The sequence below is a fragment of the Genypterus blacodes genome, unplaced genomic scaffold (assembly GCF_046128005.1).
Source record: "Genypterus blacodes isolate CSIRO-AG114 ecotype Tasmania unplaced genomic scaffold, CSIRO-AGI_Gbla_v1 ptg000017l_1, whole genome shotgun sequence".
NCBI classification, from domain to species: Eukaryota; Metazoa; Chordata; class Actinopteri; order Ophidiiformes; family Ophidiidae; genus Genypterus; species Genypterus blacodes.
The window spans coordinates 3,518,746-3,545,605 of record NW_027466831.1 but is presented as its reverse complement, the minus strand read 5'-3'; the positions used below and the strand labels follow the sequence as shown (position 1 = coordinate 3,545,605).

The 26,860-nt window shown below is 42.0% G+C and overlaps 1 protein-coding gene across 1 annotated transcript; it reads left to right on the top strand.

The window, feature by feature from the left end:
• Positions 1-8,051: 8,051 nt before the first annotated feature.
• Positions 8,052-22,472, top strand: st7l (suppression of tumorigenicity 7 like). The gene is made up of 15 exons (XM_076141163.1): positions 8,052-8,247; positions 8,873-8,955; positions 9,115-9,274; positions 9,403-9,457; positions 9,558-9,673; positions 10,334-10,412; positions 10,602-10,690; positions 10,888-10,988; positions 11,323-11,437; positions 11,530-11,602; positions 11,711-11,813; positions 17,368-17,518; positions 17,622-17,714; positions 17,830-17,969; positions 20,352-22,472. The coding sequence occupies exons 1-15, from the start codon at positions 8,079-8,081 to the stop codon at positions 20,445-20,447; spliced, it is 1,623 nt and encodes a 540-aa protein (XP_075997278.1). The 5' UTR covers positions 8,052-8,078; the 3' UTR covers positions 20,448-22,472.
• The last annotated feature ends 4,388 nt before the right edge of the window (positions 22,473-26,860 follow it).

Here is a 26,860-nt window from a genome sequence, read left to right as displayed (position 1 = left end):
CAGACTATATTTTTAAGCAAATATCTTTTTTTAAGCTGAGTCTATTTCCTGTTTTAAATGGACTTCCAGCAGGTCTGGTGAAGCTGATCGAAAGTCTTTAAAATGCACAATAACCTTCACACAATGTGTTTGAGGCAGGTTGTAGAGAGTGTGCCAGGACAATCATGATGTCTATCATGTTAGATCATTCCTGGGGTCAGACCAGGGAACATATTACTGCACGGCTCACTGCCATCACCCTGACAATCAACAAGCATTGGACCGCATTTTGACTCTTCATAAAAGAGGTTGTCTTATATTTCCATGTAGAAGAGCAGATATGGACACCAAGATACCGTGTACCTTTAGGTGGCCATAAACAATGTTATGAAGGACTTCCCTGGACTGTAATTGCCCTGATTTTGCTTTTTATTCGTAATTTGAAAAGTACAGGCTTGTATCCTATATAATGTTCATATTTAGTTGCAAAATTGAATTGTGTTATCACATATATTTTGCTATATTGTGCTTTCAAATCCTGTGATTAGACCTGCTATCCATTTGCTAAGTCCTGCAATTTGCTCCTACTTACTTATCTTGTGTTGTGCTTTCAAAAGGCAATCTTATCGTAACAATACTAAAACATGTGGCACATTTATCAAATAAAATATGTCCACTAACTCAGCGTACTTACTTAGACACTAGATGTTATCAGCACATTATCTTTCCGTTGGCCCAGATTTTGTTTGCACGTAAAACGGCACCCAGGAACATGAAACCTGACCTCACTCCCTCCTGCTGTCACGTTGAAGGTGGTTGTTCCTAACGTCGTACTCAGTGCTCAGCCACAAATACCAGTGACCAGGTAACACTGATGAGCTGTGGCGTCAGGGGCCAAGGAGTTGCTGTGTTAATCGGCTGTGTTTTCTCCAACTGACACTAACGACTTTTGTTCCGCTGTAAAAGGTCACGCACACAGCAGCACAACAAGCAGGACCTCAACAATCCAGCAGCTCTGTCTTACTGTGATGACAACATGGTGACAAATTGTTTTCAATTGTTAAACACTAAGTTAAAGCCCATGTGTGCTTTGGGTTTTGTAGTCTCACTGACAGTTTGGCTGACAATGTGTCAGTCAGTAGACGAGGAGCAATCAGTCAGTTTAGAGTCTCGTTAAACGTTTGATTAAACTGGGATTAATGCAAGAAATACATTTACAAACATTTTATGAGTTTACCCAGAGTAACATACATAGATTATGCAAGTGTAAATGGATTTATTCAGGTATAAAAACATCATCAATACTTGGAGAATGGTGGAATCCTGTTAGTACTTTCCTATAAGACATCTGTGTTTTTGTCTGTTTGATCAGAACGTTGACTGAAAAACATTGATGCAAATACAGGAACGGGTCATTCCGACTATTTTGATGAAATGCTCACCATATAAAAAAGGAGGTGTGATTGAGATGCCTTCATGATGTTTCCATAGCAATCTGCTACTGGAACCATGTGGCCATTATAATGATGCAAAAAGAGGAAGTGAGTCATGTAACATTATCCATCTCCCTGAGAATGATCACATGTCCTCAGTAGAGCAAATGTGTTTCCTTCGTATACTTAACAACACTTATAGATTACATTGCTTTGTCTACAGAGCCAAATATTTCACATATTATGGCCTTAATTTTGCTTATATTTAGTTTAATAATCAATTACAACACTGTCATGATGGTTTTTGGTCTGTTAGATAAAAATGACCCATTCCTTTATGTGATCACATTTTAAATTTAAATTAAGATTTTTAAGATTTTCAAGATAGTTTATTTATCATGTTGCATGCAATTCACGCACAAATAATATGCAATTGAAATGCATGCATCAATTTTCTTGCACCCCCTTTTACATATCACACACACAAACACATGCATTACAGAGGGGGTGCAGGGCAGCCATTATTCGGCGATGGAGCAGTTCTATGTCAACTAACAAATCATTTCTGATATTTATAAGTAACGGCAAGTTTGCACACAGGCTTGTTTGATCAGTGTTTAGTGTGTCATGTTCTCCTTTCATTTATTTGGCAGACTTTGCTTGGTATGACACATAAATGTCATCATCCTGAATTTTAAGCAGTCAAACCAGATACAAATCAAACAGTAATCATTGGTAGTGTTTCATGAAAGTTAACACCTTTGATTCAAATCACGGTTAATTGTTTCAACCTTCTAATCATTGCTGTCTGTTGTTCAACTGCACAATGTATCTGGGTTTTGTTTGCTGTTGACATCATAAGAATGGACACTGCTGCAACCTGTTTGCTCTATTGTGGGTCAATTCAGGTCTGCCCTCTCCAGCTCCTTCCATTGTTAGAAACTGTAACTGCACGGGAGCCGGCTGCGTGTCTCCTTCTCTCTTTGTTTCAAGTTTTACAATTGTATACCTCAAGACCGATTTAAAGTTGAAAGCCCTCTAAAATTAGCTCACCCGTGAGTCATTTTTGAAACTATCCCATAAAGGTTACATGATTCTCAACAGCAGCATCTGCAATTAAGGTCTGTTGAACGACACGACAAACTTAAACCACAGAGACTTGAGCACTGCTGTGTTCTTTCACATGCATTCGGTCGAAACATTCAGTGGCTTTCAATGACTCATACATTCTTTCTTAAAATATAAGACCACAGACTAACAGTCATACATTCACAATTAAAGTACTTTAATCACATTAATTCAACATGCATAAAAAAACATTTTGTTCTTGATAATTTTTAATAACTTTTTTTGCTTTAGACTGTAAAGTTGGAATCATGTTCCTACATATGGGAAACACAATTTGTGTCACATTTTTATGAATAGTTTGCAAGTTTCCCCCTCACACAGTGTCAAAAACTCTGACAGACATTTTTTGGAGATGGAAATAAGACTCCATAGCAGGTTTTGCAGTTCGGAATTTATTTTTGTTTACGTTGGGATCACGTTGGATATGGGCTTTCACCGGCAGTGACATGCAAAACAGCTCTCACACTGACCTCAAAGAATCTGTTTCAAAGCATTAGGGGGGAAAAATGTGAACAAAGTAACTCAACACACAGATGTCAAACAAGCTCTCGCTCAGCACAAACATACAGTGAGCACCTTTTGTTATCATTCAAAAGACGGCATTTTGTACAATCTATGCAACTAGTTTTAAGTGCAGAGAGATTTTCATTAATTCTGTTATTTGTAGTCAAACAAAACCTTTCAGTAAGAAGTAACCACTTTGATGCAACTGTGCAACTATAGACACATTGGTATGCACTCATAATGCCTGTTTTTGTCTGTGTACCTTCCCTTTATTTTCTCCATAGACTGATGTTCTTGCAGCATGGGTAGAGGGGAGAGAGACTGACTGCATGAAGGTAATTCGTATGCATTATTCAGTTCAGTCTCTTCCATTTGTACCTACAGTCTGCTAGAGTTGTACACAATGATTGATGATGGATGGATGAGAGGCTGCTCTCTGCACACTTATTCTGTTATTCCTTGTTTTCATCACCACGTTATTGATGTTCCTGATGATGATGATGATGATGATTGTGTTTTTGTTTTTGTTTTGCACGCTTCATTTGTCAAGCAAATGGATAACTAACATTTCACAAGGCAGTTATATTGTTAAAATTAGGAACGCAGATATACATTACCATTACAGAAAAACATCTTATATACTTACTACTATAATTGGAATGCACGCTTGTGTGTGTGTGTGTGTGTGTGTGTGTGTGTGTGTGTGTGTGTGTGCGTGCGTGCGTGCGTGCGTGCGTGCGTGCGTGCGTGTGTGTGTGTGTGTGTGCGTGTGTGTGTGTGTGTGTGTGTGTGTGTGTGTGTGTAGGCACTGTATGTCAATACAACAAGCACCAGTCTTTCACACATGCTCTCCAGTCGCCTCCAAACTTGCCAGAAACATTGTTCAGGGAGATGGAAATCCTGAATCAAATCAAATCAATCATCAAATCAAGAGGGAATTTGTTCATGAGATCATTGACAAACAAACTTCTTTGAGAATCATGAATGATGTCACGGTCCTTTCCAAAGAGAAACCATTTGCATCATGCTGAAGAAGAAGCGACCATAACTGTTGGCACCAACAATGCCAAAGATTAAGCTCGAGCAAATTAATCTCCGCCAAAGTCAGGTAACAATTACCTAATGTTAATGCTACTTCATACAAGTTGAGGCTGGAGTTAGGGGGTGATGGGTAGGGCTGCTCAAACTTGCTCTCCATTCATCAATAAGGAGATGGAAAGTGTTACATGATACTGTATGTAAAGTGTTATTGCCACTGAATGAATGTTGGCTTTTCCCTCAGCTGGCAGATAATGCAATGTTATTAGTCATTGCTAAAGTTACCAAAAGAAACAAGCAGAACATGTCTACTCATCTTCATGGATTTACAAAGAAATGGTTGAATGTTGCTTCATGTCTCTTCAGCCTGTCAGAGAGGAAGTCATTTTTCTGCGGCACCATTTCTCTCAGATGTGGTCAAACGGCATGGTCTCCTGATGCAGAAAAAAGAACAGACATTTTCTGAAAATGAAGTGTTTCAAGAGAAATGACTTGTGGTGGGAGAGTCCCATCACGGAGACAAGTTATATAAACTCACAAAGTGAGAGCCGTGTGGGAGACAAGAAACAGTTTCATAAAGTTTGAAGTTTCCATCAACAGACCACCAAATGCAGAGCTGACAAATGAGCGGTCAGATAGTATATATAGGAAACAGAACAAAATGGTATACAGAGCAAACTATGTCATAAAAAAAGGATATAATGTATGTGAATATCTACTATGATCGGACAGGAATGTTTACTGACATCAAGAAAATGTACATTTTATATATAACAAAAGCAAATCCTGATTAGTTAGCAGAGAACTTGAACAAATCAGGAACACAACTACTAATTACTGAATATTTGAACTTGACCTAAATAACTTTGAATCAAAGTCTATACAGCAGAAAATGACATGGGTAGATCCTATTTAATGATCCTGTGCGTAATGCTGGATTCCAAAATCTGCGTGATAGAACTTACTTGACAAACCATTTCTGAATAATTTCAGGGTCTCAAAGAAACTAGTGCTGGTTCTTACAAGAAAGCCATCACTACTTCAAGATAACCTCACATTATTCATTTTTATCTACCTCCAAAAGTAGGATGGTGCACTGCTCTACTGGAGGGAACACACAGACATGAAGAAAGACAGTTGTGTCATTTTAGAATCTAAGATTATGATTAATGATTCAGAATTAGTCAGGAACAATTTTCAGTAATAAGCAGTTATCTTACAAAATAACACATGCTTTTGTATGTTTTCATCCAATAAATCCTGATTTGTTTAAAAAAAAAGACACAGACTTTGGGAACAGTATGATTAACAGAATGGTGGGTGGTGCAAAGCCTTTAAGAGCAGCCTGCTAAGTAACAATGGGAGTGAGAAATGCAGTGTGTTTCAGTGAAAACACCAATTAAATATCTATGGTTAGAAGCTTTATGGAGAGAATTAGAGAGGACTATATGAAGAGGACACAAAGTCCAGAATGGTTGGATAGATACCAGACATGAAATTGAAAATTAACTTTAAGTATACAGGTGCCTGTGAAATGATGAAAGATGTTGTTTCTGCGTGGCTGGAAGCTGGCAGACCGTTTATGTGCAGCTCAGGTCACATTTTGTTCTAAGCCCGTGTCTGTTGTTTGCAGACTTTCAAGTATGTCGCAATTTTCTATATGAAGCTTGTGTTTTAGATGTATGCAAATCAGTTTTTTGCCAACCATTTCAAACTCTTAGGGAGGAATATGAACGTGATGCATACAGAAAATCTGTAAGGGCTCCTGCATCTATCTAAATTGATATTTTATTGGACTTTTGTTAATGTGTAACAGTTTAAGTGGTGCATGATGGCGATAGGAGTGTTGACCCAGTGTGTTCTTGGAAGCTACATGCGTGATTTATACGAGGAGGGGAATTACATTCAGACATGCACGTCATGCAGAAGCTTCCAGGTAACGTCCACAGATCTGTCTTGTTCCCCTCCCTGTCCCTCTGTCCACTTACCCTTCTCTCTTTCTCTACCCTCTTTTTTTTCTTCTTTCTCTCCCTTCCTGTCGGTGGCATCATGCATGCTTTCACCTCTGAAGCGACTGCACCTGATTTATATGACAGGCCTTTAACCCTGTGTGTGCCTGTCCATCAGCATCAGGCAGAAAACACCCAAGGGCATTTATGAACAGGACCAAATCAGGCTCTCTGTCATTCACTGGCTGTAACCTCCAACTCCAGTGCACTCTAACAAATCACATTTATTCTTGTCCTGGTTGGGAGTTGGGAGTCAATCACACAAAATGAGTGCTGCTGTGGGTTATGTGTTCACATAGCATTGTGCGTTTCTACTATGTTTTGCAAAAAGCTTGTTGTTGGCTTTTACTAAACTGAATTTATTACTATAAATCATGGAAATGGCAAGTTTGAACCCACTCAACAATTTCAACAATCTTGGCTTTAATGCACTCAAATATTGCCCTTTGAAAAGGCTTGAATAAGCAGTTTGATAAGTTTTGGTAGAACTGATTAAAAATGAAATGGATATTAATTTGAGGACTACATGGAAGAAAATGGAATTGAACCTTGTTTCCACCTGCAGTCGGGCTTGACTTCAGACGTGAATGGATTTATGGGGTAATGGCCCCACTTACTGGCTATAAATTGTAGTACAGGATAGAATGGGTTGGAAATGAGCCCCTGAAGGCTTCTGGCTGCAGACACTTTATGGAAGAGATGATAAATGTTGGTAAAATAGCCAAGGAGTTCAAGGCCCAGATCTGTTTTAGAGGAGAAATAATAGACATAATAGAATCATTAATTTTGTATTAAATGTACATTTGAGAGATATTGCCTGTCACATAAAAAATACCATCTCCTTGTAGTGCCCCACTGCCCACTGATTCATTACAGAATGTTTGTTCTGGTCACCAAAATTACTGCAGCTCTTATTTGTTTTTAATATTATTCAGTTATTGCTGAGACAATTCTGCTAATGCTCTTAAATTGGCTGCATTGGCCCAAAGCAATAATAAACCCAATGCATGTAAATTATTAAATCAATTTATATCACCCAAGGCTCATTAAGTAAAATGATTCTATCTGTAACTAATACCTGTTTGTGTTGTAGTTTTAAAAGTAGTTTTTTATTACAGTATATTCCACTTGATGCTGCTACCAATGATTCATGGGGGATTTTTGATTGTGTTTAGGATTAAGTAGGATTAATTTAGATAGATGTTCAAAACAAATCTGTGGATATGATTACTTTAGGCTGTACAGTTTCCAAGACTTCACTCGTTTTAATAATGTGTCTTATTGCATGGGATGTGTGTTTTGTCTCTTATGTCCTTATGTCTGTCTTCATCTTAGATGTGCTTTTGGTACTTCCTATTCCTACAATTGCCTCAAAACTGGCGAAAAACATCAGTTCAGGTGCTTTTCATTGTCATTGTATTTTACATAAATACTCGATAAGCAGTAATTATTTGCATAACCAAACGTTTGACACCAATGGAGCCACCCTAGCACCCATCATAATGTAATCCAGATCATCAATGATGTCACAGTAGACATGTATATAACCACATATGACATCATGAATAGAGCGAAAGACTTCATATTCCAATTCCAAAGAGAAGACACTTGCACAATGCCAAAGAGGAAGCGAATGTCACTGTTGGGAAGGGATGCAAAGAACAGGAGATTAGGTAAAGCAACATCTGTAAAGAATCTGCAAATGTCACCAAAAAGGAACAACTAAAACATTAAATCGATCATTTCATTGGCATTTAAGGTGGTATATGTCCACAAATGATTACTTTCATTGTGCGATAGACTCAGAAACTGATCATTTGACGTTTCGAACAATCGACGATTATTGAAGAAAAGGTTACGACTAACCGGCTAACCGATTACTCGGTAACCCGCGCGAGCATTTCTGAATGGACGTTACCGGTTTGCAAACTCCAGGTCCGCTCCTCCTTGTCACGTGACCCCTCTGTTTACAGACATCCGGAGAAACATGGAGGACGCTTCTAGCAGTAATCCTCAATCCCTCGGTTTCACAGAGAAATTAAAATCGTGGCTGTGCTGGTCATGGACGTACGTGTGCTTCATCTGGCTCGTCATGGTCCTCATCATGATCTACGTGCTGTGGAGCCCGCTGAAACTGCAGGAAACTCTTACCTCAGGTGAGCGAACGCAGCGGCTAGGCTAGGTACGGTTAGCCTACTAGCAGGCTTTAGCTGGGAGCAAAGCGGAGTTCAAGAGACAAATACTCACGATTTTCTGCTCAGGGTTGAAGCAAACGATACAAATATATTCCTACTTACTTACCTCCATGTCTCCTCTAAGTATTGTACGTATTCGCGTTTTGTAGTCGATGTTTTGAGTGACAACTTGCTCGTACAAGTCTACATACTGTACACCTGCTATGCAAGAGCTATGTTCTATTGTTAGAGAAGAATAGAGAAGAGCTTTATTCACTCGTCGCACATAAACCTTAAATACACACTGTTAAATATTAGAATGCATAAAATGGCGCTGAGAAGCATTTAGTCATTTATCTATACTAATATACTTAATACATTCAAACAACGTAGCACAATGTAAATATCAGTATTGTGTGAGCATTTACATATAACACACAGAAGACTGATATCTGTATATAAGATATCATATATGTGAGTTTTGCTGTTTCAAATTCACTGTGACCTTTTAATTTGCTTTCATCTTTGATACGACATGTATTTATGAGCGTTTGTGGTCATGTTGTGGTGACTTAGCACATTAAACTCCCTCCTGTTCTTCTTTCAGCATCAGTGTTTCTGAATACACTGACTCCTAAATTCTATGTTGCACTCACTGGAACCTCCTCTCTCATCTCTGGACTTATACTTGTGAGTTTTAAAATGAATATACGCTCTAATTTCACTTTCCAAATGTCTTTACAGCACACTGTTAAAATGCATGGTAGAAATAGATGCCACTGTCAGCGACCTCATTCAAAATTCACTTTCAGACCCCAAATTTATAGCTTATTATCCCTTTTCTCCTAGATATTTGAATGGTGGTATTTTCGCAAGTATGGGACCTCGTTCATTGAGCAGGTGTCGGTGAGCCACCTGCGTCCTCTGCTGGGCGGGGTGGAGAGCAGCTCTACCACCGGGTTGTTCTCGTCTGTGAATGGAGACGCAGAGCCCAGGCCCAGTGTTTCAGGTAGATATAATATAACGCTGCCACTTCTCCTTCATGCTTATGCTTGGTCTGCATAGTTTTAGAATAGAATCTGAATTGTATTTAAGGTAATAACACTCATCCTCATCATCGTGTATTGTTTTTTGTAGAGTGTAAAGTCTGGAGAAACCCGTTAAATCTCTTCAGAGGTGCAGAATATAACAGGTAAGTGTGAATCAAAGTTAATGCACTCAATTATGCTGCAGGAGTATTACTCTTTAGTTACCATAAATCTTTTGCACCGTATCAACTCTGTGCTTGGCAGGTACACCTGGGTGACAGGGAAGGAACCCTTAACGTATTACGATATGAACTTGTCTGCTCAAGATCACCAGACCTTCTTCACTGGAGACACTCAGCAGCTGAGGCCAGAGGACGCCGGTGAGTTTGAATCATTTACACATCGGTGCAAACAGTTTAACATTAAAACCAGAGATTGAACATTTCCGTGGTCGTGGGGTGCCCAGGTTCTTTTTCTAAGATGTAAGGGGAAGGGAGAAGTGAAATCCTGTATGAATAAGAAATGATGCGTGGCCATGACTTATAATGCATGAGAGAGAGATAGTTACCTCTTTGCCACAAGACAATCATATGAGGGAACAAGATAATTAAAACAAAGCCATGACTTATTGTAAGGTGCCCTGCAATTGTAACACTGTGTTGATGCAGCACAGAAACAGGATCCTGGCTGCACATGATCCTGGTGCAGGTTTCCAGACTGGTATTCACTGAGCTCCTGACCTCTGGCTCGGAGAACGCACAACAAGCAAGACCCTGGTGCTTTGATCTCGTGTTTAAGCTGATAGTGACTCCTGTATTGTTGCTGTTTCCCCTTATCCACAGGCTCTCACACTAAAATAGCTACATTAATGTCCAGAATGTCCTGAAGATCACCTTGAATCATAGTATAAAATGTCACGACATGGCAGCGTTCTCTGTGTTTCCCTGGTAAATGTCAGGGCCATGCATTATTTTTATCTACACAGGATGTCACCTCTCCTCTTCTATACATATCTATCATAGTCCATTCTCTTATTTCAGTGATGCAGAAGGCCTGGAGGGAAAGAAATCCTCAAGCCAGGATCCGAGCAGCTTACCAGGCCATAGAAATGAACCAGGAGTGAGTTTCAGTCTTACATAGTCACATCTGATCAATATTATTATACATTATAGCCGCAATTGCATTACGTCTTAAGATTTCTGCCGGCATTTAAATGTTACTATTGTGTCGTTTACCATAAAGGAAAGCTTGATGATGATGATTGAGGCTGTGTCTTACGTTTGAGGTTGCATTTATTCTATATTACAGATGTGCTGCTGCTTATGTGCTTCTAGCAGAGGAGGAAGCCACAACAATCACAGAGGCCGAGCGCCTCTTCAAAAAAGCTTTGAGTATTGGTAAGAGTGCGTTTGAATACAGGAAGTTTTCATCCTCGGTAAATCCTCAGGCAAACCGACAGGAAAATAGCTCTAAAACCAGAATATTCTTATTTAAATGTTAAGTTAGGGTCATAAAGCTATCCAGGTTACTCATGGTTTATGCTTCTCACTCTTTGTTTATGAAATGTCTCGTTGTTTCTGTTCCCCGCGCATAGCTGGAAAAGATATCAACTTACTGGTGTACATCAAACGCAGACTGGCCATGTGTGCACGCAAGCTGGGACGGATCAAAGAAGCAGTGAAGATGATGAGAGATGTGAGTTTTAAGCATCAGAATTTTGTCTCTTTCCTGAATTGCAGCTCATATTGCTTGTTGCTACTGGGTGCTGGCAAGAATCCCCCGAATGCAATCTGTCAAATAGCTCAGCCAGCATCAGAGGGTGGATGGGTTTCTTGGGCTTTTGATGAGTGTAGTGTTGCTAATGTTTCTGGCGCATTCGCACCGTCAGAAGGATTTAGAATTTACATTTTTGAACCTATGAATGCATTGAATGTCAGCCATGGGAGGACGACAGTGGCAATGCAACAATAACACAATCTAACAGTGTATTAATGTACTGTTTGTTTGTTTTTTTTAAATCTCTTTGCAGTTAATGAAGGAGTTCCCATTGTTGGGAATGTTAAATATACATGAAAACCTCTTAGAAGCACTTCTGGAGCTTCAAGCATACGCTGATGTCCAAGCCGTCCTTGCCAAATACGATGGTAAAATAGCATCTAAGCAAATACTTCACATTTTCCCTGCTGTATTGGTTTGCCATATCTCACATGCCTCCACCTTTCCGCTGCCATTGTAGACATCAGCTTGCCAAAATCAGCCACTATATGCTACACATCAGCACTGCTGAAAGCACGGGCTGTATCAGATAAGTATGTTTCCTTCTGGTGCATTAAGTTGCAAATATTTATGATCGCGATGAACCTTGCATAACTCTAAGCAGTATGTAACCTGAACAAGCGCGTGCTGTGTCGTTCCAGGTTCTCTCCAGAAGCAGCATCCAGGCGGGGTCTAAGCACAGCGGAGATGAACGCTGTGGAGGCCATACACAGAGCTGTCGAGTTCAATCCGCATGTGCCAAAGGTCAGTTGTGATATTATCCACCATCAAATAGATTACTTCCACTCACTTACTCTCTAGATTACATTTACACCATTGTTGTGTTTAAATCTGAAGGTGTAAACGCAATAGTGCTGTCATTTCATGTCCAGTGGATTATCAACAGTTAAATGTCTGAGCTGTAGCCTGTTTGTAACCATATACTTCTCTTTATGCAGTATCCAGACAGAAATTAGTTTTTGCTCAGCCAAATGTATTTTTCAGTATCCTCAGGAGGCATTTGGAGGGATCTATCTTCAACCGCATGTTTTCAATGATTGCGTTTAGATTCTAAAATCAGATTAGTAACTGGTTTGTGCAGTTGTTCTTCCAGACATGTAACCAGGGCTACCAGCAGGTGGCAGTGTAGGTCTTCACACAGTGCCACTTGACCTCCTTTAGCACACTTCAGGTGTTAGCTGCAGTCTTAAACGCCCCCGCGTGTGTGTGCGTGCGTGCGTGTGCGCGTGCGCGTGGGCATGCGTGCGTGCGCACCTTTCTGTCTTCCCTTCTGTAAGTTAGTAGGTCAAAATAACGTAGCAGAACTCAAAATATAATGTTTAAATCAGAATGGGACCCTCTTCTGATCGCCTGGATTTCTCAGAATTTCTCGTTGGGGTCCATAGGAAAATGTGGAGTCAAACAGCAGGCTGATTACAAGGTTACACTGTAGAATGTAACTCTCAATTCACCTGAGCAAGGAGACACCTGGGAGTACAACTTCCCTCCCGACGTCTCTGTGCCCCTTCATGTCAGTTCCCACAGGATTAGATGACCCATACACACACGCACACAAAGACATGGAACACCTAGAGTCGCAGCAGAGATTTGTCTCCGTTTAGCCTTTGTAGTGTGGTGTTGTTTCATCCTGCGGACTCCTTTTCTGCGAGAGAGAGAAAGAGAATCTGTGTGTTGGTGTGTGAGGGGGCATTCCCGGGCACCGGTGGGGGGGTTGGGGGTGGGATTCCAACCTTTGATTTTAAAGTGAAGGCCCTCATCTTCAGTGTCTCTCCAACTGCCCCCTCCCCACCCTGCCCAGAGGCACCCGTCCTCGCCCCTCTCATCACACACACCCTCATCCTCTTTCTTATCCTCTCATGTTCCCTCGTCCCCTCTTAGCGTCCCCGTGAGCCAGTTAGAGACCACCTCTATCTCCTCACTGACTTTATTAAAAATGACTTTCTGTCAGATAGCTACATGACATTATGGCAACTTATAGCAAGGCTTAAAGCTTAATGTGATCTCATGTTTCAGTGTCTGATCTGATCTGTGCTAATCTGAATCAGGCCTCATAACTAAGCTGTGTTGGGTTTTTGACTCACTGGATATACAAACCTAACAGTAGAGCGGGGCGGGGGGGTTGTGTGTGTGCTCTGTGTTGTCAGTGTCTGAATGATGAGTGCACCTGCCCTACAGTAAATTTTACACACAGCTCTCGCACAGAGGCGGCATCATCATCGCTCAGGAAGGTAGAGAGGCCGTCTAGGGATTCCTGGTTGGACTCCAAGCTCCTTCTAGGGAGCATGTTGAAATGTTCCTGAGACACTGAACCCCCCTAACTGCTCCCGGTGTGCAGGTCGACGCCTTGTATGCACCGGTGTATAAATGGGTGAATGTGAGGTCATTGTAAGGGCTTTGGATAAAAGCGCTATATGACTTCAGAGACCTAACTTAATTTAACCTCAAGAGTCACCACAACATTGGGCTGTAAAGCATTTATGTTTATTCTTAATCACCAAGTCCATTTTGTTTAATGGTTGATCATCAATCAATCATTTTTGTCAGTAAAAGGCCAATCATTCTGACAGGTTTTCATCACGTGAAGTGAAGCCAAAACTAACTCTTAAAACATCCTTACAATGTTTACCAGCGGCCAACACATTCATGACATCATAGAAAAGCATCAGCACATCACATTTATTTTGATAAGTCATTCACCTATATTATGATAATATAATAATTAATCACACCCAGAGAGTTCTCTTATCTGTAATATGTGACTTAATAACAACATTTCAAGGTGTGTGGTGTGTGTTTGTGTGTTGGAGAGACGCCTGCCCTATTAGATACAAGTGTGGGACTGAACTGAAACAGGCGTACCTAATCAGAGCCACCCCTGCCCTTTTACACGTGTGTAATCATGTATTCATAGGCCCCACAAACCCCCTCGACTCCTTAACCTTGGACAGGTGGAGCAATAAGGGGACATTTAGGTCAAGCACAATGCGTTTGTGTTGATATGCATCAGGAGATTACGCTTTATATGAAAATCATGCAGAGGTAGCAAACTGCCTTCACAGCTACACACACAAACAGACACACACTAGATACCCACAGCTGTTTTGGTCCTTCCTGCACCTCCTCCTCATCCATCCTTCTCTGACATAAACCCCTCCTAATTTCCACGTATTCTGCTTCGCTCCATTCAATTTTCCTCTTCTTCTCGTCTTCTTGCCTCTGCCCCTCCTCCTCCCTTTCCCTCCATCTGTCTGTCTATTCCAATCAGCTCCTTTTACCAGCCACTGCTTAAGAAACTGACAGTTTGCTGGTTGCTTGTGTAGCTGATCAAGTGTCCTGGCCACCTGGGTCTGCTTTACATTTACATTTACTCTCACTTTGTCCATGCACATTTATTTCAAAGCATTCAGGGACACCAGATCCTATCTACCTTGCTAGTTTACTCCACTTTAGCAGCCAGTTTTTCATCCCACCCCATTCTGGCTTGACACTTTCTCATCTAGATTGGCTGTCAGGGTCCAGAAATGTAGACTTTGGATGAGTTAAACTCTGAGATTGGATTTTAGCTTTCTAAATTGAGCTGGAGCAGCAGCAATGGGCTTCTCTGAATTAAGATGGATGAGGTTTGTTTTGAATAAGGAATAGTGCCTAGTTGCTTGTTGATAATTTGCTCCGTCCTAGCCTACATCTACTTTGAGAGAATATTAGTTTTCTGCAACCTTACCCTGCCTTTGTACGGGATGTCACAGTGTTGTAGGAAATGCTTAATCTTTGTTGTGTTTCTATTCCCAACACCTGTATGTCTTTAGGTTCTCTGAAGGGAACATACAGTATGTGTTTCTGACCCATATAGAGTCACTGCAGGGCTGATGTCACTGTTGCCTGCATGTTCTATTGTGTGCGGCTAAGTGCCACAGATTAGAATCAGGAGGCAGCTTATGAGTTATGCTGTGGACGTATGACTGCCAAAGGATAAAAGGAGAACACACGAAACTCAATCCCTTCATCAAAGAGAAGACGGGGAGTGCAGAAGCAGAGCGAGGGACAAGAGAGAGGGGAGAGGGTGGAGGGGGGGAGGAGGCCAGCACAGAGGACTGAGGTGTCACCAGGTCTAATCCTGTGGCATGCAAGGAAGGACAGCTGAGCCGCCTGCTTGTCTAAATTGTTAATCTTAAAACACAGAGGACCCAGACCTACATTACACTAATATGGAGATGGAAATATTTGGAATATGGACATGTATTAAAAAGTCCAGGTATAACTTAAAGGATACACTTTCAGTTACTATGGACAGTGACTATGACAGTTTAGAAGCGGTGTGTTTTTCAGAAGTTGTACAGTATTTTACAAGAGACAAGGTGTTTCCTGTATGAATGGAGGGCTTGGTGGTGCCAAGGGAGTGGAAGAAGATGAAAGGTGAATATTCTAGGGGTGATTTAAGTAAGTCAGACAGGATAAGTGAGAAAGGAAGAAAAGCAGCTTCTGGCTGTCTACCCCTGTGATGACCAGAGAGGATAAAAGAATGGAAAGAAAAGAAAGGAGGGAGGATGGGACAGCAGTTACTGTAGAAGTGTGAAAAGTGAAGTGGGTTGGTTCCACTAGTTAGCTGCTTGGCCCTTGAGCTTTTCCTCATGAAGGTGAGAGGTTCAGGGTGTGGTGGATAAGGCTGGGATCCTGAGTTGTCCAAGGAACTTCATGACGGTTGGATGGTCTTAGCAGCACTGATGCAGGAGAAGAAGTTAGAGATGACTTGCTTGTGGGTCTGAGCCGGTCCTAACAGGTGAGAGAGATAAGGAAAAGCAATGTCTGATTGTTAATTTGTTAACTGTCCTCACTGACTTGGAGCTCATGTTTGCTGGCCATTGTTAAGTCAGGGGGTTACATTGAACAGGAACCCCAGGCTTGTTTATTGAGGACAGCTGGGGCGAAAGACAGGGATGAGCTGTGGTCATGGGGTAAGAGTGGAAACGGGAGGAGGTAGGTGAAGGTGAGTGAAGCAGCATGGCCTGACTGGATGGACGGACGGATGGACGGATGGATGGATGCATCTATGGATGGAGGTCTGGATGGATGGCTGGCTGAGCCTGTGACCATGGAAGGGATTAGACAGGATTAGCTGTGGGGTAACCTTCCCAAAGTGTCAGTCTGAGATCCAGAGCCCTGTGAAGCTGGCCGCCTGGGAATCCAGCCCAGGGGGCCCCAGCCGCACACATTGGATTAGTTTAACACAGACTCTTGCCACACTGGGCACCACAGACATAAATCACATAGAGCGGCATGTTCATCAAAGTCAATACACACTGTTTTGTATTATTAGTCCTATGTATGGACAGCTTGTGATCTGGAAACCACATAATGCAGAGAAGCGGTACGAGAAGCATGTGCCTCTCTCTTGAAGACCACTGCTCTGATTGATTTCAGAGAGCAGATCTGTTCTGGTGGTTTTAGCTCTGGGATGTGAGCCTATGTCAGCACAGTGAACCAACTGAATTCACTCCGCCGAACTTGCACAGTAGTGTGCGTGGGGTGGGGGTGACTAGGGGGATGTTACACATTCATGGAATGAATGTACTCTACTGTAACAATAACACACACAGAGAGGTTTGGAAAGTTTGCCCTCCCACTTTGAACAATTGCAAAACAAGCCTCTCAACAAATAGCACGCGTAAGGAAAAGATGTTTCCAGCATACTGGGAGTTAGCCAACGGGACTTTCACAGTAGGATATAGTAAACAAGCACCGACCCTCCACTAAGTGATTTATGACCTCCAGAGGTCATAAAGACAACATAATTGTGGTTTAGGGATATTAAGTTTAAACAACCAAACAGTTGGCCAGCAGAAAGAGAGCAGCATGGACATCCCCTTGGTGTAATGGTTCGTCTTTGGCTGACTTAATGCTCAGCTGTCGTCACGTAATCTATTCATAAAACACACTGTCACACCAAAATGAAGACCTGTTTCAGTCTGGCTGTAAATTCCCGAGCCTGGGTGAGGTTTTAATCTGGGTTTGGCTCGCGTGCGTTAGGAATCAATTACAAAGACATCTGAGCTGATTTATCATAAAGGGTCTATGATCTCATACACACTCCAGTGACACTGCTCCTCTTCTTCAAGTGTCCACTTTTGTGCTCTACATGTTTCTGTTTCGCTCTCTCTCTTAAACACACACACACACACACACACACCCTTACAGACAAATTTTCAGGCATTGCTACATTTTCTTAACATGATTGCAGTACCTGATGTAAACAGTGTGAAGGTAAACTGAGCAGTGTTCTTCTCTGTCCTCTTGTGTGTAGTACTTATTAGAGATGAAGAGCCTGATCCTGCCTCCAGAGCACATCTTGAAGAGGGGTGACAGCGAGGCGGTGGCGTACGCTTTCTTCCACCTGCAACACTGGAAGAGGGCAGAGGGCGCCTTAAACCTGCTGCACTGCACCTGGGAGGGCAGTACGTATCACTCCACCTCGCTCAGCTCACTAAGAAGGGCATCAGCCGTTTCAAAAGAAGAAAAGGTTACGCCCTCAACTCCTTTGTCTCCCTCTCTTTCTAGCCTTCCGAATAATTCCCTATCCACTGGAGAAGGGTCACCTGTTCTACCCCTACCCAGGCTGCACAGAAACAGCAGATAGAGAACTGCTGCCCTGTGAGTACAAGTGGCCTGAAGCTGTGTGAAGAGTGTGTGTGTGACCGTCCCTAATGTTAAAAGCTTCTAACATTCTGTCTTTCTCTTGCTGTTCCTTTTGTGGTCTTCCCTCCAGCGTTCCACGAGGTGTCTGTATACCCCAAAAAAGAGCTTCCCTTCTTCATCCTCTTCACAGCAGGCCTTTGCTCTTTCACTGCCATGCTGGCCATGTTCACACATCAGTTCCCCGAACTCATGGGTGTCTTTGCCAAAGCAGTAAGTACACGTGTCTCCTTCCTACCCATGTTGTGGCTTTACACACCACATTTGGAATTGCTTGATGTGGATTGCGCCTCTGTTGTGATTCAGGGAAGAATTCATGAACGTTCCGTACCGGTCAGCCTTTGGGTCCATCTTATGCTTTCCTATAGGCCACGCCCATTTGGTCTCTACCAGATTTTCTGCTACTTCAAATTGATTTCATTGTCGTTTTTCTTTTCTATAGTCTTCTCTTTTGTAACATGTAGAATGTCTGGAACAAGCGGGGCAAACAGTTTATCTCTCTGTAACCAGACTTGGTAAACAAAGTCACTCACTGTTTATGCCGAAAAATGGAACGTCTATCAACCTGATGGCGCTTTAACAGCAACAGCTACATTTTGTCAGAATCATTGACACGGCAGAATCAAACATTTGTTGGTTTGTCAGTAGGGGGGGGGGGGGTGATCATAGTCTTGTCAATAACCTATCAAACGTCATCCCTTGGAATTAGATTGGGGAGTTCTTCATCCCTGATGTTGGTTTTGCTGTTCATCTCCGTTCATCTGTTTCCAACAGTGTTTTAAATGTGCCGTCGTTATTTTGATGTAACACAAACCTTTTAACCCTGGCGCTAATTGCTGTCTTCCATCACTGTCAGTAACACTGGAGGCTCATGGGAGTCGTAGGCCTGTACAGTCACAACTCTCCTCCAAAACAAGCCGTAGTTTCACTCAGGCTATCAGCAACCGCCGCTGAACAATACGAGCATATCGCCATAGCAAACAAAAACAGCACAGCGTAGATTCACACAGATTTATAAGTCACGAATGTGTACACCACTTCCTTTTTTACAGCTTTATTCATGACAGAAGTGTTGGACTGCTTTTAGTCAGCTCGGCCCCGTTCTTAAATTTGGTTAATCTTTTGTTTAGGGTCACGATGTTTATTAGGCTCTGCCGCTACAGAGCCTCGTAGCAAAAACAAGCCCACAGAGAACATCTAGTGCTCATCCTTTTGTTATGGGAAAGGTTGTGTGCAGAGGACTTTTACAGCGGCCCCAGCGAGCCTGGTTTGTGTAATGCTCAGATAGAGTGCAGGAAAACCATTGAGGAAGGAACACAGAGGACGTCACCGCCTTCTGAGGAGAAACAGAGATTTTCCCTGAATGTGCTGCTCTCAAACAGGAAGGTCCAAGCCAGGCCAGACAGCGGCAGCGTTTGGCGGCGGGAGTCTTCTTCTCCCTTATTTATTGCATCCAGACGTGTATAACATGTTTCACATATTTTATATTTTAAATAGGATTAGAGGAGTACTTGATTTTCACTCGTCTGGCCAGGCTAATATGTCCACTTATACAACCATTAAAGTGTCAAGTGTATCACACACACCTCAAGTACCGGAGCTTCAAACTGAAAAGCACGTTGTAATATTTTCTCCGCACTTCTGACTTTCACTTTACCAACATAATTGTAAAGAGTTATACGAGGGCTTAATATAAATCCTACAGCTCCAACAAATCTGATTCATTAGAAGCTGATCTGTGTGTGTGAAAGCTTTCAATTAGGAGAGTCGTAGTCGTTCAAAGGGTAGAACAGAAGAAGAATGCGTAATGGTCAAAGCTGCCTATAACTGCCACAACAACATCGCCTGAAGTTGCGTACAGATTGCGCAATAAACACGATCCCTCCGGGCAAAATTTGCGAAGGAAGTGAATCATGGACAATATAAGTTTATCCCCAGAGTGGATAAGTGCAGTGAGACGTCAACACTGTCCGTGCGAAACAGCGTTTTATAAATGATAAGGCCGGGGCTGTGGGAGTGCAATGTTTTCTCTTCCCTATACTCTTAAACACGCTGCTACGCTACCAGGGGAAACATGCTGCGTCTCACACTCCACTGTCATCAATTCTGCCACGCATCTAATCTACAGCCCATCTGAGGAAAAAAAGCTTAATGTATATATAGATATCCAGTATATATAGAATGTACTCTGTACACTGTAGAATGTCCCGGGTCGTCGCCTCACGAGCACCAGCAGAGTTTGATTTATCCACGTTGGAATTCTTGCGGCTCTTATGTATTTAATTGTTGTTTCCTTTATCGCATTCCTCATGTGAGCCTGTTGGTTAGGAGGGGGAAAAGCTGGACGACAGCACAGGCTGACTGTGGTTTTCTGTCCTTCCTGTATTTATCTTGTAGTCTATTTAATATGGGCCGCCGAGGTAAACCCAAGTAGAAAATCAATGATTGTGTTTCTGCAAATGAGGAAACGTTTGAGCCCCCAACTCCCCCCCTCTGCTTAGAGCAAGCAGATACAGCCTTGCAAGAAGATACAAGCGAGTTCACTGACGTCTCTCTTAACTGCTGTTACCGTTTCTGCTCTTCCCTCCTCTTCAGTTCTTCAGCACACTCTTCGCACCCCTGGGTTTCTTCGCAGACAAGATGGAAAGCTTCATGCCGTCCAGTTTTTGGCACCAGCTGACTCAGATCTGACCCCATCTCACACTCGCACGCACTCACACACACACACACACACACACACACACACACACACACACACACACACACACACACACACACACACACATACACTCGAACACACTCAAAAGCACACACACACACACACACTCACTCACACAGAACGAATACAAACACACACATGCACATCACGATCACTCCAAACCCACAGACAAAAAGTGTTTGCTCTCCTGTCTTCAACATTACTGTCCACTTGCTGCATTGTTACTGATTATGTTGGCTGAGGTTGTATCAACACGGCAATAGCACTCTTAAGATGCTCTCCCACACTGTTCCAACACTGCACTCCTTTCCAAGAACACATTCGATGAATTCCATTTGTTAGGATTTTCAGCCGGTCATAAAATTACCCTCAAGCTAACGGAGGATAAAACTAATCATTAGAAATATTGAATAGTTGTTTAGTTCTTTTAACTAAATGAAGTCTGAGGCACTCCTATTGATTTACACCTCGATATTAAAAGGCTAAACCTTATGTTTTTAATTTTCCGCTGCTGTCAGGTAAGATGAATTCTCCTCCCGTGAGTCTAAACACCGAGCTTACAGACGCAAACGTGACGGATCTCTGCACCTGAATACCACACCGATCCCCCCCAACCAAATTATTTATGTGTTATCAGAAAGATCTGGTGAAGTACACGGGATAGGAACCTACGTGTCCTATATCAACGCTCCGTGTGCCGCACAGACACGGAGCGGAGCGGATTTAAACGTCTGAGGGGCTGTGAGACCTCCTAAAAACAGAGCTGTGATTTACAGCCGTGGAGTGGCTGCAGTGTATACAACGCCTCTGCAGTCCAACAGTTGTTGCCATGGCGTGACACCTCAGCACTATATCACTGGGGCAACTGCCGCCCCCAACCCCCCCCACCGTTACCGCAACATCCAAATGTAAATGGGATCATCACTGGTCACTGTATGGCCTAACTGTGGCATCGCTCCTTTCTACAGATTGCAGCACCGAACTACAAGTTGTGCGTCAAGTCTCCCACAAAACGTTACAGAGGAGCTCTAAGCACAGCCGGGTCACACATTATAGTCATTCTAAATGTATGAATTAATGTTCATCAGTCGGCAATCCTTAATGCCAATTTGCCCTCATAAGCATTAAACCTTTTGTCCTGAGCGATGTGTGAAGTAGCACTTTGAGATGAAGAGCAAAATGAACACAGCTCAGTTACACATGAGGGGAGAGAGAGTGAAGTCAGTTTGGACCAAATCTCCCCTGCCTCTGTCTATCTGTTCATTTTGTCCTCATTCGTTAATCGCTAATAATGGAATAGTTTCTGAAAACAAGTGATGAACACCTCAGTCAGTCGATGTTAGAACACTGTAGAAAATGTAAATACCTGAACAGCTTATTGGACGAGATATTCGAGAGGACAATCTTTTTGTTTGGACAAGTTGAGTCCGGGCTCAGGAGGTGATTCTGCTTCTGACGGCTCTTCATTCACGTATAAGTATCGTATGTGATACTATCAGAGTGTGGCACTGATTAAACAGAGCAGCTGGGCGTGTAAATGTTCCTGTCGGTGCCAGATGTAGAGATAGCGGCTCTGTTTAATGTTTTAGATGGTTTATGCTGTCAAGAGATTAATCATTTCTAACAAAAATAGTCAGTGTCCAGTGATTAGCACCACTCACTCTACCAACCAGCTACAGTTAACTCTTCAGTATAGTCTTAAGTATACTGTACAGTCAGTCGTGAACATGTGGAAATGGACTTGCCGGTCTTTGTAACGACACATAGATTGTGTTTTTATGGTGTAAATCTTCTTGTCAACAAACCCGATTGGCACTTTTTAAAAACCTCCATCTTGACTCTTATTTATTTTATCGTTGACACCCGACACTTTTAGGTTCTAGTACAATGTGCAGCTCATAAAGGACAACATGATGAAGACAGGAGAGCATGTGAGCATCTGTAACTACCTGTGGATAAGTTTAAAAGCAAAACTCAATAAAATACTCTTGTTGGTGCTTCATTGCAACTCTGATCATTTTGTTATCAGATTTATTATCAGGGTCAACTTTGAAGGTTATTTCCCAAATGAATGGTTGAGACTGGGCAAACACAAACTATAAAGTAACATTTGTCATCACAGAGAGAGGAGCTTTGTGCTTCAAGCTGTCTCTCCTTTTCATTTCTTCTTGAGGTCTGACACGATGGTGCTTCAGCAGAATAGATGCTTTTCTGTGTAAAAGCTCCGGTCCTGTATTTGAAGCACTTTACTCTGCTTCACCGAGCAAAGAGCCTCCACGCCCATTATTATTACCTTTATACCACTTTGCCTCCATCAGCAGAGGCTTTTACATGGCAGATTGTCAGTGAACCATCGGTGCCACAATCACACATCATACACTCCACCTTAAGTGGCCAGCAGGAGAAATGAAATGACTTGTTGAGGATGATGATGGGTCCTCCAGTGTTCTCTCAGTCAAAGTGCGGCTTAATGCTGCCTGTGGGAACATGAATTACCTGTAGAGAGCCATAATAAAGTCTTAGATTCAGATTAATAGAACACAGGGTATAATTTTCATCTGAGAGGATAGAAAAATACCGAAACTTTAAGGCAAGCATGACAAGCACCTAAAGAAATAAACTGCGTCTTTTCCTCTTTGTGATGTCCAAAGACATGCCCAAAATGTTTAAGACATACCAGTTGCAAAACAGCAGGCAAAGGCATGTGTGGGAAGGCAGCCCATTCTGTCCATCCTTCCTCTGAAAAATCCAAATAACGTCTGTTACAGGTCACACACAGGCAGAATACCGCCACAGTCAACTTACTAGATAAGAGTTTTTATGTGCTAATCCCCTGCTGCTAGACTCTGACTCCCACCAGAGCAATGACTTACTATGAGTTCTGAGGCCTGGGCGCTGTGCCAAGCGTGTCCCTGAAGGTCGCTTATATGATTGACTGTAGTCTCCAAAGAAAAAAAGGTCCTCAGGGGACTCGGAGATCACGCTGAACACAACGCCTGCTTTCTGAGAGGTCAAACATTAGGCGTGTGTGTGTCGGGGTTGTACAGTGCATATTCATGAGCGGGAGGACGAGATGAGCCTGGCAGGTGCTTTGGGAATTCTTTTACATTTGAATGATAACAGCCATGATGTGTACTGAAAAAAGTATCTGTAACCTCTGACGACACAGAAACCAAATCAACTCCTGCCCATGCTTGAGCCTTTTTAGTTGTAGAAGTAGAAAAAGTAAACACACCTACAAATAGTAATGTTCTTATCGTGGAGTAGTGATATTACAGCACTGCAAATCTCACCTTCACTGAGTGACAAAAGCCCACAATGGCTCCTAAGTGGGCCGCATTCAATCTTAGTATGTGGGAGTCGTTTACTTTCTCCAAACTATGGAAACATAATGTGAGATTAATTTTCTCTTTCCGCTGGTAATAAATGGGCATGATGTCACTTGGCAAGCACAATAAATATGCTACACAATAGCAGCTCCAGTCCACTCCAATTTCATGTCTCCATAAAGCTCTTAATTACTGCTGATAGAGTCATAAGGGCCAGACTGACGCCAAGAAATACAACAAAACTCTGGGTTGATTTTGCCAGATTTCCAACACTTTTATAAATAGTCCAGAGCGCAACAATTTCACAATGAATACATATCAGCATATTTCCCATATTACTGTACATAATAGATATTAATCATATGGTTTGTGTATGTTACAACTGGGATGGAGTCCGAAACATTTGATCTCAAAATACAAAAACTGCACGTTAACTAACACAACATTGAGTCATTTTGGACCCGGCGCAGCTCTATGGATGTGTCGCTCCATTCTTCTCTCCCTGCTTCCCCTGTGAATGTGAAGCATCCATCTGGCCCACAATGCCGTCTGTCCCCTCGGGCCAATTTTAGCTCAGACATGCTGTTAAATTCAGATGCCCATTTGATATCACTATGATGGCAAAGAATGCCAGCGATGCCACTCCTGTTATTTTTACAGACCTCAGCCGGATCAAACCTTTGTGGGGGACAAAGCCGCTCAGACTCTCAAAACACATTTGAAGATCAGAAAAGTATTATTGATGTAGCAAATCGCTCTACGTTAAAAAAAAGAAGGAAGTGTGTTTATTTAAATGTTAATATTCTGTTCTTCATCTGCCGGTACAGTCAACTGAGGCCAAACAATTATGGTCTCAAATGATCTGACATTGAAGTGATAACAGCGATTGTGTTTGCTTGCATCAGGGCTTAAGCACAGGAGGAGAACAGGAGTGACAGAGGATCAACAAGGTTAAATATAGAACTCCAGAGGTATTTTTGGGCCTAAATGACAGAGATTAAAATACTGCACCATAGACAAAATGTCTCTGGGGCCATTTTCACACAATTGTACCAAATAATGACTAACTAAGCTTGACTTGGACCTGTATAGTAAATGTGTCCTCTCGTTTAACTGAAGTGTCTAGATTCTAAAGTTCAAATAAATTCACCCGCAACCCAAAAAGTCGCTTATTACTTTTACACCATACTCACGCTAGTTTTACCTTTCCTGCAATTCAGTCAATGGTTTGAGTACATTTACATCGACTTGTGCTGATTTCAGTGAGATTATAGTGCATTTATGACAGTTAATTGGAGTATAATTGAAGTTTTAATGCGTGTGTAAGGAATGCTGTGTTCTGGCATAAGAATTTAAAGTTCCATGAAGTGAACCGGATGAAACTCGAACAATGAAATAGAGACGTTAATTTTCCGAGCAGGAGTAGTTCAGGCCCAGTTCAGCCCCCACAGTGTGAATAGCTGTCGCCTCTCTAATCTTTCTAATCTTTAAGAAAAACACAGCAACATTCTTTTAATTTACACTGTAAAAGGTTATTTTGTTCGCAATTAACTTTTGACTGGTGAACATTTGACTCTGCCGTGTTGTTTGGCCTCTTTCAAAGCACTTTACTTTGGCTCCCCTCCTCATTACGTGGACATGAAAAAATCTGTTGACCCTGAGCATCCCCAGCTTGTTGTCAGATTCATTTAGATCTTTAAACCCCTCTGAGCGTTGCGTCTCCAGTGGTCTAACATGATGTCTGGCTGCATTACCAGATGTTGAAAAGTCAAATTCAGAGTCCTTAGCTTTTTTTTTTTTTTTTTTTCTTCCAGTGGTCTTTTTTGCAATGTTTTGGCCCGATGTCATGAAATACTTCACTTCTCACAAAGCCAATGAATATGTGCACAAAGGAAGGAGAGCACGCTTGCAAAAGACTGCATTGTCAAAGCGTTATCGCTCAATGTGATGACAGAAGAAACATGCTGTGCCGACCTTTGTAATGAAGGACGACCTCTGCATACCACCTGCAGCTTACAAGCCATCATTCAGAACAACACATCTGAGAGTATTGATGACTGGTTTGGTCATTTAAACAGCATCAGGAGGAGACTGAACTCCTCCAAAATCACCTTCACGACAACAGGCGTACTTGTTCGGTTATGAGTCACTGTATAGGCTACTGCTTCATTTCTGATTGAGAATCGACATGTTGCAACTTCTCGACCCCTGACCCTCACCGCACCAAGCCCCAGAAACCCACCCAGTGTGTCTGAGCTGCAGCGTCACTAGACTCGGCAGAAGTCTTGACAAACTCAACAATGTTTTCAAAACCAATCGTGTCACAAAGTAGGAGAGATTCTGACAGAAACCAAAAGTGACATCCGAATGATTTCAACAGAACATATCATCTATTTTGCAGTATACTATGCTGCATTCGTCCATTTTGGTCACTGAATAGCCAATATTCACTCTTTTTTCAGCTTTGTTTTGGTGTCCACCAGCTCCTGGGAACAATATCTGCGTCTTTAGTTGCTAGGTGCTTCTTTCTTCACCCTCCACTTAGGTTACTTTGGTCTCCCAGTGGCTTTGTGCTTATCAGAGCTGCTGTGCTGGTTTTTCAAATTCACATCAGAGGCTTGGTGAGAATCAAAGTAAAGTAAAAACCAAAACAGTTCAATTTCAGTCATTAAAGTCATTTCTTTTGCTGTTAACATCAACATCTTCTCTTATTTTTTAATGTACAATGTAGAAATGAGGGCCGGATAAAGAGGATACTCTGAAAAATGACAAAAGAACAAAGACAATGAATCAGAAGTTGGGAGGGGAAGACTTTCTGTGAGGCAAAACCACCAATTATGTGATATTTCAGACAAATAACAGACACAATGGTGCTCAGGAGGCAGTCATGTCATTTGAAACAGTATATTGTTGGTGTGTTTTCCTTTTCTTACAGAATCTCCCAGTCTTTCATTCTTCCTTTATTATCTGGGCTAAATGTTAAAGTTATATTATTTAAGGACTTTGAGCTAATTGATGCGTTCATACTGTCTTTATTTATGACATCCAGACATCAT